This window comes from Stegastes partitus, unplaced genomic scaffold, assembly GCF_000690725.1.
Source record: "Stegastes partitus isolate 25-593 unplaced genomic scaffold, Stegastes_partitus-1.0.2 Scaffold121, whole genome shotgun sequence".
NCBI lineage: Eukaryota > Metazoa > Chordata > Actinopteri > Pomacentridae > Stegastes > Stegastes partitus.
The window spans coordinates 242,171-261,104 of NW_007577852.1; the positions used below are offsets into that span (position 1 = coordinate 242,171).

Here is an 18,934-nt window from a genome sequence, read left to right on the forward strand (position 1 = left end):
GGGCCCAAAGGACGACGCAGACGTCTGTTTATGATGCTAATATGCTAACTGTCTGTCCGTAGTTGATCAAAACGCTTTGTGATGTGATGTGTGTTAGAGGTTTATGTTCTTCATGAACCTCTAACAAACATCATCACGGAGCCACTTTTTGTATGAAGTGGTTTCACTGACGATGGGATGCAGCTCCTCCGACTCTACACACAAGCTGCACTCTGGTTTGTTTTTTATAGGAAAATAAATCTTTGTGAGGCAATAAAAACGTTCTTATGAAGCCGAGACACTTTACATGTATATTAATGACTTTATTTTCTTAGAATTTAACGGGCTTTGAACCCAAATGATGTATTTTCTTAGACAAATATCACTCTGTGTGCTTAATAAATGACTGTTTCTCTCTTTTCTGTGACTCGCTGTTATATCTTTAGAGCTTCAGTCTCTGTAAAGTCCAGGTGTGGGTTACATAAGCGCTTCCTTGTATGCCGAAGCTGTTTGTCCATTTTATGAAGCAACGAGGCTGCAGATGTGCACGAGCCACAAACATCCCGTCGTTCAGTGAGAGTCTGCAGCCTCTGATAAAGTCTGTGAGATAAACTGGCCTCAGCTCAGGGCTTCACGGTGGGAAACTTCATCCTTGAGACAGAAGTTTGAGAAAATTATCTTCAGAGAAGGATCATCTATTAACTCTTTTTTGGTGAGCTTTTAACCACACCTCATCCGTGTTTGCTCAGGATGCTCCGTCTTGCTTTATTGCCGACGTGGGTGTGTTGGATTGTCTCTCGATGGAGTCACTCGTGTCCTTCTGTTGAAGCGGATCCTGGAAGATGAGAAGTTTCTGCCAAAAGGTGTAGAACACAAGTTCAACCTGCAGAAATCCAAACAGCTTTAAAGCGTTTTCTGCAAACAGCACAACCAGAGCAAAGAGCAGAGAGGACACATGCTGACAGGTGTTAACAGCACAGGGACAGAATGACGGCTCTGAACGCCGAAGATGAAATGAAATGAAAAATACTTTATTTATCCAAGAAGGGAAATTCAATTAGATAGTTAAGATAAGAGAGTTTAATAATCGTCTCATGTTTTTAGCTGAAAAGTCCCAGAATTCTTTCGGTGCGTCTGTTCGTCGCCCGTCGCTTCACAGCTGCACAGAAAAGCGCAAAGTTTGAGTTTTTTTCACAGAATCTGATTCAAACAAACGACTTGTTTCTGACGATTTGAAATGTGACGTCGAATAAAGTAAATTTCACAATTTTAAGCTACGATGTGTTGATTTTCCCAGTTGACTGCAAGATTACACTTGACAGAGCTGCACGGTGGCTCAGTGGTTAGCACCGTCGCCTCACAGTTGGAAGGTCACCGGTTCGCGTCCCGGTGAGGACACCCGGGATCTTCCTGTGTGGAGTCTCCATGTTCTCCCCGTGCAGCGTGGGTTCTCTCCGGGTTCTTCCTCCCACACTCCAGAAACATGCTGAGGTTAATTGGAGATTGTAAATTGTCCGTAGGTGTGAATGTGAGTGTGCTTGGTTGTCTGTCTCTAAGTGTAGCCCTGTGATAGACTGGTTACCTGTCCAGGTGAACCTGCCTTCACCCTGAGTCAGCTGGGATAGACTCCAGCCCCCCATGACCCTAGTAATAATAATAATAATAATACTAATAATAATAATAAACTTTATTTATGGATCACTTTTCAAAACAAATGTTACAAAGTGCTTTTCAGTAAAATAACTTAAAATTAAAATGCAAAAGCACACAAAAAGCAAGAAGCGAAAAAACATAAAAACTTAAAATTTAATAAAATCAGGAAAAGCTCTCCGATAAAAATGTGTTTTAGAAAGTGTCCTAAAAGAGAGCACAGACTGAGCCGACCTGATTTCCTCGGGCGGGTCGTTCCAGAGCCTGAAAATGTTCCGTCCCCCTTTGTCTTCAGCCGGGCCTCTGGGACCTTTGCCCGAGGATCGTAGGGAGCACGGTGGACAATATGGAGTTAATGAGGATGAAGGTGTAGAGATGATGGATGGATGGATCACGCTTGAGTAGATCAAAGACTTTCTGCAAGTTGAAAATCCACCGATTTGTTTTCTATTTTTACAGTTTGTGACTCTGATAAAGAAAATCTTTTAAAACAACAGACACTTTGCTTTCTGTGGTTCCGATGGTTAAATGTTGTGTCTGCTGTGGTTGATGTCAGACAGCATCCAGGAAGAAGAAAGAAAAACAAGACACAAGAAAAACAGGGAACAAGCTTCACTTTCAGCACTTTTAGGTTTCTAAAATTTGCAGCGTTTCTGCATTTTAAAAGGCTACGAAACACTTTTTTCAGCGTCCAACACAAGAACCGACTCTTCACTTGCTGCCCGATACAACACCGGCGCCATGAGGTCGTCTCCGTTGTTCACCTGTCAGTGGTTTTAATGTTTTGGCAGATCAGTGTCGTGTTCCAGTCAGATGAGAGGATGAAGGTTACCGAGCGCAGAGAGAAAACTGGTGATCTGGTCTGTTTGCATCACATGAATCCACCATGAAAAACATTTATTCATGCAGAAAACGAAGGCGCACCAAAGACATGATGGCTGCTCGACGAAGATCGTGAACCTTCTGGACTGTTTTTAAACGTCCTGCTCGGCCTGCTGGTAGCTTCTTCTCCTCTTCTGGTTGAGTCGAGGTGTTCTGTTTATGAAAGCAGCTGCAGATGAAACAGATCAGGCACAGTCAGACTAAACCTGGAAAACCAGGACGACGAGCTGTAAAAAGTCACACCAGCAGAGCTTCAACTAGAACGAGGAGCCGTCGCTGGTATCGAACGGCGAGTTAATGAGCGAATCTTAAATCAGAGACTGTAATGTCACACAGTCTGGGACGGCTAATTAAAAAGTTCTGGATGAACAAACTGTTACCAAACACACCTGCTGCTACTTCAGCAGTTTTAGGTAATTAGAGGAAATTCACATAATCCAGATTATTTACAGGCACCATAAGCCTCTAATAATCCACATTGTGTTTTGCGGCCTGCAGGCAGCGTCGCTATTCATTTCTTCTGTGCCGCTGAGGTGATGTAAGTCCTTGAAGCGGACTTTAGCCCACAGGAGAGCGTCACGGCTTTATGGTGTGGCCATCCGGTCGTCTGCTGTGGAAGAGTCAACACACAACGCCGACAACAACACGACTCCCTGCTCAGGAACATGGCTGCTAACACGAGCTGTGTGATCGGCCCATATGGCGTCGGTGTGTGTGTCCATATGTGTGTGTGTGTTGGGGGAGGGGTGTGTCCGGTCGGTGATTATCTGCAAGAAGGAAAGTGGGCTGAACACCGACCGGTACTGGATCTGGGTTTGTATGATTTCATGTTCACAAGCAGCTCCTTCATCATGTGAAAGAACGTCACACAAATTCTGAATCTCACCGTTATTTGGGTTTTTGACAGAATAAAAAACTTGCTCTTTTTTAAAACTGCAATGCAATGAAACCGTAACAACAGAGGATTCTCAGTGTCAAAAGAACAAATAATGGATTCGTGTGAAGTTTTCAGAGTCACAGGTTTGGACTCGTGAGAGCGCCAAATTACAGAAATAAATCATCCATCCATCCATTTTCTATACACCGCTTAATCCTCACTAGGGTCGCGGGGGGGCTGGAGCCTATCCCAGCCGACTTAGGGTGAAGGCAGGGAACACCCTGGACAGGTCGCCAGTCCATCGCAGGGCTACACTTAGAGACAGACAACCAAGCACACTCACAGTCACACCTACGGACAATTTAGAGTCACCAATTAACCTCAACATGTTTTTGGACTGTGTGGGAGGAAGCCGGAGAACCCGGAGAGAACCCACGCTGCACGGGGAGAACATGCAAACTCCACGCAGAAAGATTCCGGTGCCCCCACCGGGACGCGAACCGGCAACCTTCTTGCTGCGAGGCAACAGTGCTATCAACTGCGCCACCTTGCAGCCCAGAAATAAATCAATAAAAGAATAATAAAAATAAAAGTGGAAATAAAAAGAAGAATACATATAATAATAACAATTTATTTATTTATTTATTTTTATTTTTAAAATTATTTTTTTTAATCATTTTTATTTTTTTATTTTTTCATTGTCTTTAAAATGACTTTTTCTTTTCTTTTCTTTTCTTTTCTTTTTTGCTTTAATATGGAGTAGTAAGAGCGCCAAATTACAAAAATAAATCAATAAAAGAATGATAAAACAAAAGTAGAAATAAAAAGAAAAATACATAAAATTTAAAAAATAAATAATGTGGCAATATAGAGAAATATTAATCAAAAATGAATCCATAAAAGACAAGGCAAATAAAAGTAGAAATATAAAGACAAATAAATAAAATAATAAAAATAATAGTAATTTGTTTGTTTTTATTATTATTTTCTTTTTTAAATGTATTTTTTTAAAAATCATTTTTAATTTTTTTTTAAAATTGTCTTTAAGTTATTTTTTGTTATTTTTTAAGTCTTTAAAAAAAATGTATTTATTTTGTATTTATTTTTGCTTTTAAAGCACTTTTTAAATGCGCCTAAATAGCCTGTTCTTTTATGGATTTATTTAGAGAACATTATATGATTTCATATCAATTCATGGGAGACTAAACATTTAATTTCATACTTATATTATTAATTATCCAGATAACAAGTCTGAGATCCACAGAAACTCATTTTAGCAAAAGAACAAAACAAAACAAACGTGAATGATTAAACCTGCATCATCTCTCTCTTTGCTGTTATAATAAATGAATAAAGACCAGTCCCCTGGTGGTTCCAGTCTAACGTGGGACTGGTCCCGCTGACTGTCCCAGCAGAAGCTCAGTTAGTGTTACAGCAGCAGCAGCAGCACTTGGCTCTGCTCTGATCACTTTATCTTTCCTCCTCACAAATCGGCCTCGTCGCGACCGGATCGTCTGTCCGAGACGCAGAAACCTCAGAGCTCCGGTGTTAACGGGGAGGAGGGTTTGCTCAGAGGTGACTGTGGTTCTGTTCTGATGTTACCTCGTGGACTAAACAGACACCTGAGTGCTGCTGCGCTCGGCGCCATCTAGTGGAGGAGAACCGCTCAGGCCACCCGCCTCCACCAGGGTCAAAGGCGACGTGGACCCGACCCGTTCAGCCTGAAAGTTCAGGGCAGGTGGAGCGAACTCACCGACCTGTGATGGTTAATCACTGCTCAGGATTGAGCCATAAGCAGCCCGGCTGATTCATTAAGACATTTTTAAAGCCTGATTTGATACTAAAGCTGCACAAATAAACGGGTTTGTGGGGTTTTATGTGCTAACGGACACTTCTGCAACACACTCAGTCAGCCAGTTATTAAAAATTAAACTAAATTAATAAAAATAATAACAACAACAACAATAATGCACTATTTAATTAAATCTGTTGTGTTTTCATGTATATTTTTGTTTGGTTGTCCCTTTAGTTCTAAATTCATCTCCTTTATTATTAATAATACAGCATTTTGTTAGCATTAACATCCACTAATGTCCACTAAAGTCGTGTTTTATATCATTTTTGCATGGTGCTAATCCCTAATGTGTCAATTATTGAAGTAAATTCACAACTTCATTAACACTAAAGGGTCTTAACATTAATATTTAAACTTGTTGGGTTGATTCTTCATCACAATTTTCCACCGGAAAGCACAACGCGTTACACCTAATGCTACTACGACGCTTTACAAAGTAGGTAGCGACAAAACAAACACAAACAAACAAACAAACAAAATATTAACAAATAAATAAATAGATTAAATATCAGGGAAAAATAACAGATCCAACAACGTCCCTCACAGAGAATTATACATCAACTCTGCAGTAATCGTCAATTTCACGGAACTTTTAAATGAATTTTAGCCCACGTTTGGGTTTTCTGGACCCACAACATTTGCCCCAAACTGCAGAGAAAGTGAGCGATAAGCAGGTGAACGTATGAATGAAATGATTGTTGAGGGAAGATAAAGCAGAGAAACTACAGGGGAACCAGCTCAGCATTCTGTTTCTTTATGGGGCTTCACTAAACCCAAGAACCTGGTTATCAGCTCGTTGAGTCAACAGAGTTCCTGGACGTATCTGTGAACACATTCCCGGGAACAGGCCGCCAAACATGGACAAGTCTAGAGCTGCAAACTAGAATCCCAAAGCGATACGAGGAAACTAGAGATATAATAAAAGATGCTGCAGCCGAAGCTGGAAGGAGGCTGATCGATTTCACCGCCCTGTAAGTGGATCTGATCACCAACAACCGTGGTTCTGTTCATTCATCCTGCTGCTCTGACGTCTAATTCTGATGTGTGAGAAAGTTTCCTCTTTGTTTTTTCAGCTGCAGCCCCGATAGCGTTAGCAGGAACGGACACAAAAACCTCATTCAAAGCGGTGAGCAGGTTTACGGCAAATCTTATCGGGTCAGAAAGTTCAGGGGTTTAGCGGTTTATTCGGTCTTTGTTTTGGGATTATATTGGTACACAAAGGATTACAGAACAACGAAACGGGCTTAAAATGTCTCAAAAACAAAGAAAGAATGTAAAGAAGACCGGCGACGCCTCCACTTAGGATGTAGGATCGTCGTGTTTGTGCTCAGCAAGGACAGGAAAAGGTTTCTACGGACTGTCTTCTATCTGAGCTGCCATTTTGTGAGAGAGCTGACCAGTTTGTAGACACTTTTGTAAACGTACTGATGTGTTATCTCGAACACAAAGTCCGGAGCAGGTTAGGTTTGCAGAACAATCATCCATCCATCCATCCATCCATCCATCCATCTTCTTCCGCTTATCTGGAGGCAGCAGCCTTACCTCCCGATCTGCAAACACCTCCTCCAGCTCTTCTGGGGGGACCCCTAGGCGTTCCCAGGCCAGTCGAGAGACATAGTCCCTCCAGCGTGTCCTGGGTCTTCCCCGAGGCCTCCTCCTGGTGGGACGAGCCTGGAACACCTCCCCAGGGAGGCGTCCAGGAGGCATCCGAAGCAGATGCCCGAGCCACCTCAGCTGGTTCCTTTCAACATGGAGGAGCAGCGGTTCGACTCCGAGCTCCTCCCGAGTGACCGAGCTCCTCACCCTATCTCTAAGGGAGCGCCCGGCCACCCTGCGGAGGCAACTCAATTCGGCAGCTTGTATCCGCGATCTCGTTCTTTCGGTCATTACCCAGATGTGGTGAGGGTTGGGATGTAGATTGACCGGTAAATGGAGAGCTTTGCTGTCTTGCTCAGCTCTCTCTTCACCACGACGGTCTGGTACAGCGACTACAACGCTGCACCGATCCGTCTGTACCTCACTCGTGAACAAGACCCCGAGATACTTGAACTCCTCCACTTGAGGCAAGGAGTCTCCACCGACCCGGAGAGGGCAAACCACCTTTCTCCGGTCGAGAACCATGGCCTCGGATTTGGAGGTGCTGATCCTCATCCCGCTCGCACCACACTCAGAACAACCAATCCTGAAAATTCAGACTTAAACCTGAAGCTAACACGATAACCTCAAATCCGGCTTCATAAGTAAAGACTTCTGGACATCGACTTTACGCTACAGGACTCATGGAGACGTTCAACTCCAGAAAGCCTCACGAGCAGCGTGAAAATCCTGCACAGTCGAATTCACCGCAGCGAGCTCATGAACGGATATCACGTCAGACGCTGTGTTTCCAGCTGACTCTGTCGCCTCCTGGTGGTTGAAACTTGAACTACTACAGCTGGTTGAGATCAGCTAACGGGTTGAATGACGAACACAAAAACACAGAATTAGTTGGAGATGAGTTTTAATCAGTTACAGACCGACTCCGATGTGAAGTCAGCAGCATTATTCCTGGAAGAAGAAGTGTCGATGCGTACACACACACACACACGCACACACACACACACACACACACACACACCCACACATACACACACACACAGCTGCTTTGGTATGTTCTGCGATGGTTTTTCCTACATTCGCTGCGCTGTCCATAAATACTGTACAAAAATAAAATGTACTTTGACATAAAACATCCCGTCTCCGTCGGTGGACTTCCGCTGAGGAAAAAACCGTAAAGCTCTTAATTGACATGTACAGTGTGCACTCTGAAGCACTGACATCATGTTAAATAGAATAAATTACATCTTGCAGTTGATGTGCGAGGCGTCTTTTCTTTCCCCCTCCTCGAGTCTCTGCAGCGTCTTTAAGTGTTATAATTCACATTCAAAGAAAAAGTAAATCCACACAAAGGGAGAAACAAGCTAGAAATCCAGGTTTTCAGGCTGGAAATAAACAACATCGTTTTCCAAGTCCTACACGATCGTCGCTCCGGTTCCACCCGACTCATGTGCTAAGCTTGAAATGCTGAAGTGCAAATATGAGTTCCACCTTTTTCCCCCTCACTGAGATGAAGGTGAATGGCTGTTTTTGTTTTTTTTCTTCCCCTCTGTGCTTCATTTTCACAGTTTGTCATGGCAGGCTCTCTCCACTAGGCGGAGCTCTCTCTCTCTCTCCCAGCAGGCAGTGTCTGAATCCATTCTTAGGCCCAGTTCAGCTTATCGCTCCTCCGCAGACTCTAAAGCCGACACGTCTGATATTTTCCGTGCGAGGAGGAGGAGGAGGAGGCGAGCTCGTAGAAGAGGACGTAGGCGTTGCTGCTGCGGACCTGGCTGGAGGACATCGGGCTCACCCTGCACACAACACACACACACACTGCAGTGAGCCGGTTGCACATTAATTTAAAACAGCCACCAGCGGGCACGTAGGGACGAGCACACGCCCCGATCTGCACATTTAATTTCAGCTGACACAACTTTATGGCGCCGGAATGAGGTCACTGCCGTTTAACAGCAGGTACACGCGGTTTAATTAGAGTGCACGGCGCTCCTGCCCATCTGATACGTGAGGTAATACGATGATGCGAGAGCCGATACCTGGAGTCATTGTAGCTGTACCACTCCCCCAGCGCCGCGTTCTTGCAGTAGGCTGTGTAATGGCCTCCCAGAGTGTTTCCAGAGTGGTTGGACACGGCGTACAGGTTGTAGACGGGACGCTCTGCGGGGAGACAGTCAGTCAGTCACATGCAGCCCATCTTAAGAATCAGCCGGCCTCCTTTTGTGGTGACGCCAAATACTCACCGCCGCTCTCTGTGGAAAACTCCCGCAGGTCCAGATCTTTGAGAGGGAAGTTGACGTAAGTGGAGAGTTTGCTGGCTCGGACGTTGGAGTCTGAGAAGCGCTTCAGGTCTGAGGGGAGTCACCGAGTCAAGGAACCCAACGAGTGTTGAATCTCACGTGTACTTCAACCAGATCACCAACAACATCAGCGTGGACCAACCTCCACATAAAAATGCCTCCTGCGCTTTAATTCAACAACAGCCCGACACTCTAAACCCTGAATTAATAAATACTTCTCATACTTGAAGCTACAGCATGCAGTTCCAGTCCAACACACTTTTTATTACATTTAGTAAATATCTCCCGCCAGCTGTGTGTTCTGTGTGAGCTGAAACTACAGATTGACCGGCTCTGTAAATGAGAAACAAAGCGGCTCGGCCTGATCAGATCGTGTACGTTAACCATCCAGACATGCAGCAGAGCCATACATCACCAATCATTCTCCAGAATCACGGATTTCACATCACTCCCTGCATTCCAGATCACATGCTTCTCCCTTTTTTTTTATTTCAGTACAACTCCTGTGAAATAGCTTCTAAACGCCCAGCTTCAAAAAACTACGAGACAAAGTTAGCAGCTAGCAAACAGCTAAATGGTGCAAAACTGCGAGGAAAGGATACGGAGCACGAGAATCTGAGGGAACTTCTGGATGCTGAACCTCTTGGTGCATTTTCTTCTGGCTTTGCATCTGTTGCAGGTCTGAGACAGAGACAGACGCAGTGAGGAGGTGCAGATTTCATCGCCTTCACTGAGGATTGTGGCGTCGCGTCGAGAACACTTACCGGCCGTTCTTCTCCGTCCAACACGTCTTCTTTCGTAAAGAGTCTCAAGCAGTCTTTGAGAGTCACTTCACCGGAGCTCTTCTGTGGAGGAACAGAGCGCGCTCAGTCAGAAATCTGTACAATCAACTCATTAACACCTGATGATTCATATCTGAGCATCTGGTCCAAACATGACTGGCTTTTGTTTGCAGACAGTTAATGTGGTTAAAACAACTCGTAGCATCGTTTCTTTAGAAGCATAAACCCAGTGAAGGACACAGCGGCCATTTAAACCCGTTGACGGTCAGAATATGACATCCTGTGTGTAAGAACATCTCCTGACCTGTGCAATCGGGATGGAAAGGTCCCAGAATGGATCGAACACAGTGGAGCGGAAGCCACAGACGGTGCAGGTCAGAGAGCTTTTCAGCTGCCCCACAAACAGGTCTGCGAACAAGGACGGAAAACGACATTTAACACACATGTATGCACAGGTGGACATTTGAGGTGGTTTGAGGAGATCATGCAGCGACATCTGGAGGGTCACTCACCCACTACTTTGCTGTCTTCTCTCTGCAAGTACATGTTCCACATCCGCCGGCCTTTCTCATCATCCCTGCAGAGAAAACCAGCAGATCTTCACTAAACCTGACACCATCGGTCCTCCAGGTTAAAGCCGCTTTCAGACGCATTTGTGTTTCTAAAATGGCCGCGTGACTGACAAAACTCTCAGGACGAATCAGTTACATCACAATTATAAATCATTAGGCGGGTTATTGCCGCCCGCTGTCCGACCATCAGTCACGCTGCAGCGGATCTTTGGCAGAAACAGTCTTTAACACGTCGGGTTATGAGTGACTCATTGGGGTCAGAGGTGCGACGTGTCCGACTTACGAAAGGTGGTCAAAGTCCTCGACAGACACTTTTGGGCGGACGGTCACTCTGTTCACCTCGTTGTGGAGGCCGTCCAATAGGCAGCGCAGAAACTCCTGGGCGTCCTGCTGACTGCAGAGGGAGGATTGTATTTAACTTTATGGTCGTTATATAAACATTTAACAGCTATTCCTGACCCACATTAAATGCATTGTGAAGCCGGAGGTAGGGAGGGAGGACTTACTTGCAGCCAACGAATTTTGGAGCAAATTTCTGGATCTGGCTTCTGAAATCAGAGGGACTGATGGCCTCATTGTTCATGGACGTCCACAGACACTGAGTCAGCTTCGCAAACTCTAAAAGACAGAAAACAAAAACAAACAAAATGAGACAACAATCACGACAAAAACACGTCTGGGTTCCTGTCGTCCTGGAGATTGTACAAATAGCTCGAATTTAAAAATGGTGACATCGCTCTTAAAATCCCTCACATTTAAAAATTCTCCAAAAAATAAACCATTAGCTCAAAGTAGATGCTGCGAAAAAATAAAAATTTTACGCTCCTGAGCAAAACCGTGAAGCTATGATTGATTGAGCTGCGACGAGCAGTCACGGGACAAAAATTCAGAGACTTCTTGACTTAACTCTTTGGTTTTACGCGAAGCAGACAGAAGACAAGGATGGAAACGAATTACAAATAGAAGTAGTGGAATATATTTGGTATAAAGAGACTTTTTTCTTTTTTTTTGTGATTCTAGCTGCACTTCAGACATTCCTTGTGTGTCCAAAAGTTCACAGTTTGTGTGTCCATAAAGGTGCAGGACTTATATTGCAGGTAATTGTGAGTTAAAATGTGACAGGAGCAGAAAAATGGGTGAAGAGTTCAAAGACCAGAGAGCATAAAAGTGCACGTAAACCTAGAATGTGTGACCCACTGCTGCTCCGTGGAGCGGTTCAGCACCGACATAAACACTGTTCAGGTTCACGACGAGGCTGCTAGCGTGTGATTTAGCGGCTCAGAGGTCGCGCCTACCTTCCATGAGAGCAGCGTTTGTCCTGCAGTTGTTGTTGAGGTCGGCGTGATGGATGTTTCTCAGGCAGTAATCTCTCAGCTCGGAGGTGTTGCTCAGACACTGGAGGATGCAGTTCATGAAACACTGGAAATAAGGCAAAAGCAACAACACAGGAGTCACTCTGAGTGAAGATCTGGAGGCATGCGGTGGCTTCAGCGTGATTGTAGAGCTTCCAGAGGACACTTACTGTGTTGCCCAGGTTCTTGAGACCCACCAGGCCCTGAGGACTCTTGTTCTGCTCGGAGACAAACACAAGTGGTTTGTTGGGAGGGCGATGAAAAGTTTAACAGGTACCTGATTAAAGTTTTACACAGCTGACAGACAGAGGATCAGTCGAGCTAATTTGTTCAACAATCGATTTCCCGAAGGGTTTAGGAAACGATGGGAGCGGACTACAAATGCTCAGCTTGCTTTTCGTTGACTTTATGAATAAAAACGCCAAAACATGCAGCTGAAGCTTCTCCGTTGGCTCCACAGAGGCCCAACATGTGTGACGTAGTGATGACCGAAAGATCTGAGTTTAACACAAACACAAAAGACTTCCTGAAGTAGGACCATGTGCTGAAACTATTTGGCCAATCAGATGAAGCCTCAGCGTTCAGCGTTTGGTGGCATTTGTGAGGTTGAGACAGAAGATAAGAAGGAAAATAAGTTTTTGTTAAGTTTAAAGGAAAACATGTCATAGGACGCAGTTATGGAGCAATGAGAGAGTTCAGAATTACAATAAATCAATAAAAAGAATACAAAAAAAATAAAAGTGGAAATAAAAAGAAGAATAAATAAAATAAAAAATAAATAATGTGGCAACATAAAGCAATATTAATCAAAGATGAATTTATAAAAGAAAAGGCTAATAAAGGTAGAAATATAAAGACAAATAAAATAATAAATATGTATTTATTTACATTATTTAACAAAATATTTAAATCAATTTTTATTAATTTTTACATTTATTTACTTTTATTTTCATTTTTGTATTTTTATTTTTTATGTCACTTTAAAAGCAAAAGCACAACGACATTCCTACGGCGCACATTTTTCTGCGCATATTTCCTTTGTTTTTAAAGCGACATTTAAAAAGTGCTTTAAAAGAAAAATAAATCAATAAAAAATAAATACATTAAAATAAAAAAAACATTTAAAAAAGAAATTTCAAAAATAACTAAGAAACAACTTGAAATAAAACAAATAAAACAATTTAAAAAGACAAAAAATAAAAAATAAATTAATTAAAAAAACTATTATTATTTATATTATTTTATTTATTTGTCCTTACATTTCTAATTTATTAGCCTTTTCTTTTATGGATTCATTTTTGATTAATATTGCCGCATTATTTATTATTTATTATATTTTATTTATTCTTCTTTGTATTTCCACTTTTATTTCATTATTCTTTCATTGATTTATTTTTGTCTTCTGGCGCTCTCACTGCTCCGTACGCAGCAGGTGAACTCCTAATTTTTCTTTAAAATAATGTTCTGTTTAACTGTTCATATGTTCATGTGCAAATCTGTTCAAGAAAAGCATCTTCCTGATAATTTATTTAATCTCTGAATTCAGTGAGCGTGCAGAAGGCCGTTTAATGTTCGTATCTATGCTCGTCCCTGTAAAAGCACAAAGACTCGTCACTGTGCAGCTTTTATGCTGCTTTATTTATTAAAAGTCATATCGTCTTTGCCGTATTGAAGAACGCTGTGGCACATTTGTCCTCATATGGTACAGACCTACTGCAAATGTGGATCTTTTTTGGAGCAAACAAGCCTAATTAGCTAACTAATTAGCCATCTTAAGGTCGGCCATGTTGCAATCCACTTCATATGTTTGGGCTAAAGTGGGTTTGTTCAGGGCCAAACTAGGGATGGAAGTTGTGTTACCAGGGGCCACAACGAAACTATTGTTCTCTGTGTTACTGGAAACTACAAACAGGTGACAAACGAAAGGAAAAACCAACATAAAGCTGCTACCAGGTGCCACCAGAGGAGCTTTACTGCTTCTTGGCATTGACTCTGGACGTCTGTGAAACTCTAATGAAGGAACGAACGCCGTCATTCAAAGAGATGTTCCGTCATTTGGCCTTTTAACAAAGAGCGAACACATCGGTGAGAAAAGCTCTGACAGGTGATTGGTCTGCGTGACATTCACATCATTTTAATGGAACCATTCAATGACCCAAAGTGGTCACCTTGAACAACTCTGTCTTGATCTCCAGTGCCAGCAAAACGCCCTCCTAGCACGACGGAAACACCCGATCCCGTCACCGCAGAGGTCAAAGGTTCAGGGTTTCCTTTAATTCGTCCGTCAATTCAAAGAATACGGAGTCACACGCCGACGCTGAAGCACCACATGCTGCAAGTTTCCACATGAAATGAAGCTCCAGATATTCACTCTGCAGTAAATACCGACAGCTCAGCTCGTGTGATCAAACTACTGTACGGCTGTAATCCTGTTTCATTCCCGAAGCGTGAACAAGCCTCGCAGGGCGGCGCGGCATTCATTCGCCGCATACCGTACCACAGTCACATTGTTGGCAGGGACGCGTCGCGGATGTCGGCTACTGTTGTGAACGCTTTGATGAGGCGCCGCAGCACATCCTGACCTCCGGCTGCACCGACCAACGCGCCGCCGCCGCGACGTCACTCCGGCATGTGACGCCGAGCCGAGAGAAGAGCTCGATGCCCGGGTCACGGATCGACTAGTTGGGAGTCGATCATCACGGAGCCGCTGCTGCACATCTGCTGACAGCGTTTGTAAAAATACACGGAGGCTCATGATTCATGTGTGACCACGACGCTACACAAATATCCACCGATGCTCATGTGTGGGTGGAACGAATCAGAGGAGACATTTAGAAAACTGGTGGCGTTCAAAAACAACGAACTGATGAGTGAAACAGGCTTCTACACATTTAGCAGCTCAGAGTGGAATAAGCAAAAATCCCACGACAAAAACAACCAGTTACATCATTAGCCGTCACCCCGATCCAAACCCGGTCGACACACGTCAGCCAAAGCTCATAAACGCTTTGTGCGCCGTGTTGCGTGTCAACAGTCCCGTGACCTGTTGCTTGTCCTGAATGAGGGAACACGATGACGCTGACGGCTCAGGAGTGGAAATAAGACAGCAAACACGATGATGGAAGCACAAATATGAACCACAAAGCAGCAGCGTCAGCTCCCTGTTTTCCTTCACACCAAACAGAACACGCTGTTGTGTTGTGGTTTATTCTTAATTGTGCACAAAGCAGAAGAAACAGAAGAAATCTCCTCTGGCACTTCTGCTATCTTAGTAACTGGGTTTTTATCTGCGCTGCTGTGGTCAGATGTACAGATACGAGGCGTAAATCATCCGACTGTGCCGTTTTCCTTATCGAGGCCGTCGGTGGAGAGATTTAGTGAGTTGTCTCGCTGTCACAGAAGCTTTCCAGCTCTCAAAATAGACCAAAAACAGACAACACTAGCTATTAACAGCCCTCTTGGCTTGTGTATTTTTCTTCCCCCCTTTGTGTGTCTCTTCTTCTCTGCAGCGTTTGAAGGTGACCATATGGTGCGAGCCCCAATCTGCTGCACTGCTCCGGTGAGGGCCGACCGGCAGGACTCAGCGGGCCGCTCCTGATTTAAAAGGCCCGTCCAAAAAAGCCGAGCAGGCGACGCGCTCAGGTAATCCGAACAACAACAACAACGCTCTCCGCTGGTTGGCGTGACTTCAGAGGGAGAGAGCGGGGGAACGCAATGTCCTAAAGCCTGGTCAAGGCCATATAACATGTGACGAAGGAAGCGACACACACGGTGCCAGCGATGCCACTCCCTTGGATACGACGTAAACAAATCTTTGCTGTATGACGGCGAGGCTGGGAGACGTCCAGAACACTGGCACCGTCCTGGAACCGTGTCAGGAAGAGAAATAACAAATAAGACAGATGCTCTATTTTAAAAAGCGTTTTAAATGTACTTAAAGTGACGTTGCTCTTGAGAAATGGCCCCGTGGTGTTCTCAGCTCACCGACAGGCTGAACGGGCAGCTCCACATGTTTGTGGACAGCTGACAAAAGTCGCAGCGCCGTGTCGAATGGTCTGACTGCACCGCCGCATCAGTTTGTTAGAGGAGAAGAAAAAACAACATCATTCACAGCTGTTTTGGCCGGAGTTCAGCAACGTCTCCTTGAAACAGCGACGGGGGGAAATGCAGGGAGGAGGCATCATCATCAAAACGGCAGGCCGACTAATTGGGCGATCCAGGGCTGCCATCGTTGCTAAATTTGGGATTTTGTAACACGTAGATAGTGAAAGGGAGGAAAACATGTTCAGCTAACGGCAGCCTTACACCCACAGTCTACATCCAGACTAGCAAACACGCCATAAGCTTGAGGCTATCTGACCACTACAGATATAGGACACAGTTAGTTGGTAAATTGATTAATCGTACATTTGTTGCACCTATTTTGATATTTGTTGAGTCCTTGTGGTTCTTTTCTCCCGATTGGGGTCCAATCAAGCTGCACCAGCATCCGATTCTGGAAACTACTTCACACCAGACTTGGTATGGCAGCGCAATACTGTAATTATAAGTTCTTTAGTGGGTTCAAAATTCCTAAATTAAATGAATATCTTTTTTTTGTTGTTGTTGTCCGACTAGCATCCACTGCCTCGGCTTCTCCGTTGGTACCTCCAAGTGAGTTATTCAGTTGAGTCATCTTTCCAAAGCATAAACGCCAAAATACTCCTGCTTGTCTTATGTGACAGTAAACAGGATATCTTTGGATACCTGGTCAGACCACAGAGACAACATCATGACATCAGGTGTGAGAAACGGTACTCGACATGTTTGGAAGTGTTTTCTGACGCGTTTAAGCGATTCACCGAGAATCTCAAAAACTTCTGAGTAATCCCTTCACCAGATTTGATCATAATCCACCCGGTAGCGGTTGAGATTCTTCGCGCAGGACTGAACCGGTGCGTTCGCTCACAGGACGCGAGTTGAAGCAAAATTGCTGGTTACACAAAACTACTGAGAAACGTTAATGAGACGCTGCGTGTTGAGCGTAAACAGGAGCTCTGGGGAGCAGCGATCTCATGTGCACACCTGTAATATTCCCCTCGGGGTCAACAGGGACAAACACTGGGAGTGCAGCCGGTGGCCTGAAGCCCTCACGGACACAAACATGTGCAGCCGGCTGTGGGCAGCGCACAAGATGTCCTGTGCAGACGATACGTTCCTTATCAGCAGCTCTGCTTCCGATTATGCAACCAGCGTCACACTTGAATTCTCACTTTGATGCAACTCTCTGCAATGTGCTGCTGCTGCCGGTGTGTGTGTGTGTGTGTGTGTGTGTGTGTGTGTGTTTACAGCTCAGCTATTCTCCACCGAGTCGCTGATAAAACCCTAAAGGTCAGACTCAGACCTCCACAGTGTGTCTTTAGAGTTTAATAAGAACTAAACCGTTGTAGGTTTTGTCTCTCCTCCGGCATCACGGTGGTGTTTCTCTACTACACATGCATCATTGCTTCCACTTTCAGTACGACAGCTGTGAAGAAATGCCCCAAAACTATCACTATGAGCAGCTTAATGACTAAAATAAAACCTACACAAACATCAAACACACTTTCAGTCCAAATGTACACATTTTTGATTATGGATTATTTCATCAAAGTGAACACAATGAGGCTTTGCTGAACCTTTACTATTATTAATATGAAGGTGAGCAGTGACAGGTGTGCTGTGATTGTTTAAAAATACCAAAATCACACCATTTAGCAGAGCGAGAAACTGTAAAAACACAAATAATCGATGGATTTTCAACTTATTTATCTGTGACACGCAGACACTGAACCTTTAATCTGCATTTCTCATCTAAAAATGTGCCAAAAATAAATGTTATGCTCCAACCAGATTCTGTAAAATTAAAAAAAAAAATCCAACCAAGAAAGAAATGACGCTCCCCTGTGCAGCTGTGACGTCATGACGCACTCAGGTGAGACCAACAGCTACGTAACCAGAACTTTTTGGCTGAACTGAGTTTGCACAGTGCAGCTCGAAAACAAATCAAACAGTCAAATATCTACAGCGTGTAGAGCCGCTGTGATGTTTCCCAGTGTTGGTAACACTTATGGGCACCTGGAGAAGCTGTACGAGTTGATTATTTTTGGTAAATCACAATTAAAATCAAAGCGTATTTCAGTTCTCTCTACTTCTGCTCACGGGTGACTTTATATTGCAGCATACTGGTGCCCAGAAACTGCCACAGTTACAGATGATATCCATCAACAGCTCAGCAAAGCTAAATCATGTCATTTTGAGGCTGCTGCAGCTCCTTGTCCAGGCTGAGGCCCCCGGACATGAACCTGGAATGTGCGCTGAAGCGCTTTAACGCATCCAAGCGCGTAAAACTTGCAGAAGTCTGTAAGAATCCGGCAGCAGGAGGAGGAAACAAGAGGAGGCTCCTCTATGAAATGTGACCAAAATGACGAGGCTCAGAGAAACGGTGCTGCAGGAGCGGAGGAGCGGAGGAGCAGCGCGCCGGACTCACCTTGGCCTGGTTGATGATCAGACCCATGAACGTGGACACCAGCGCGGAGCGGGACAGCTGCGGGTTCTTGCGCCGCAGCTCCGGCTTGTCCAGCGGGAAAGCGGCCGGTTCCTCCACCGCTGTCAGCGTGTAGGAGTGTCGCAGAGTCGGCATGTTGGCTGGATGCTGTTGAATGCTGTCCGAAGCCGGGACGGGTCGTGTGATCCAAAAGGCGGACAGAAGAATCCCGGAGACGAGCGGCTGTGACGGATCGATGAGGAGCAGCGTCCCTGCAGCCTTCAGCTCTGGTCCTGTCCGCACCTGCACACAGCACCACACCGAGCTGCTGTGATGAGGAGGTGGCGTGTGCTGGAGGTTTTACTGCGTGCACTGAACGTCCCCTCCCACTCGGAAAACACTGGTGCTGCCTTCAGGTGCTGTAGGAAACGTCAACACTGTGTTCAAGAGAAGAAACCGAGCAGTGGTGGAAAGAACTGAACTGTAGAACAACTGTGGAGGTGAAGACTGGACTTTAGTGGAGTATTTCCATTTTGTTCTCCGTTATAGTTCCACTCTCCTGCATTTCAGAGGGACGTTCACAGATT

The 18,934-nt window shown here is 44.6% G+C and overlaps 1 protein-coding gene across 1 annotated transcript; it reads right to left on the reverse strand.

Annotated features, from left to right (window-relative positions):
* Positions 1-7,726: 7,726 nt before the first annotated feature.
* LOC103354814 (ubiquitin carboxyl-terminal hydrolase 2-like) lies at positions 7,727-18,642 on the reverse strand. The gene is made up of 12 exons (XM_008278363.1): positions 18,351-18,642; positions 12,013-12,060; positions 11,786-11,909; positions 10,997-11,108; positions 10,774-10,884; positions 10,431-10,495; positions 10,223-10,326; positions 9,901-9,981; positions 9,739-9,817; positions 9,080-9,187; positions 8,876-8,996; positions 7,727-8,632 (listed from the first exon to the last, which is right to left on the reverse strand). Exons 1-12 carry the CDS (start codon positions 18,501-18,503, stop codon positions 8,518-8,520), a joined length of 1,221 nt encoding a protein of 406 aa, XP_008276585.1. The 5' UTR covers positions 18,504-18,642; the 3' UTR covers positions 7,727-8,517.
* Positions 18,643-18,934: the final 292 nt, after the last annotated feature.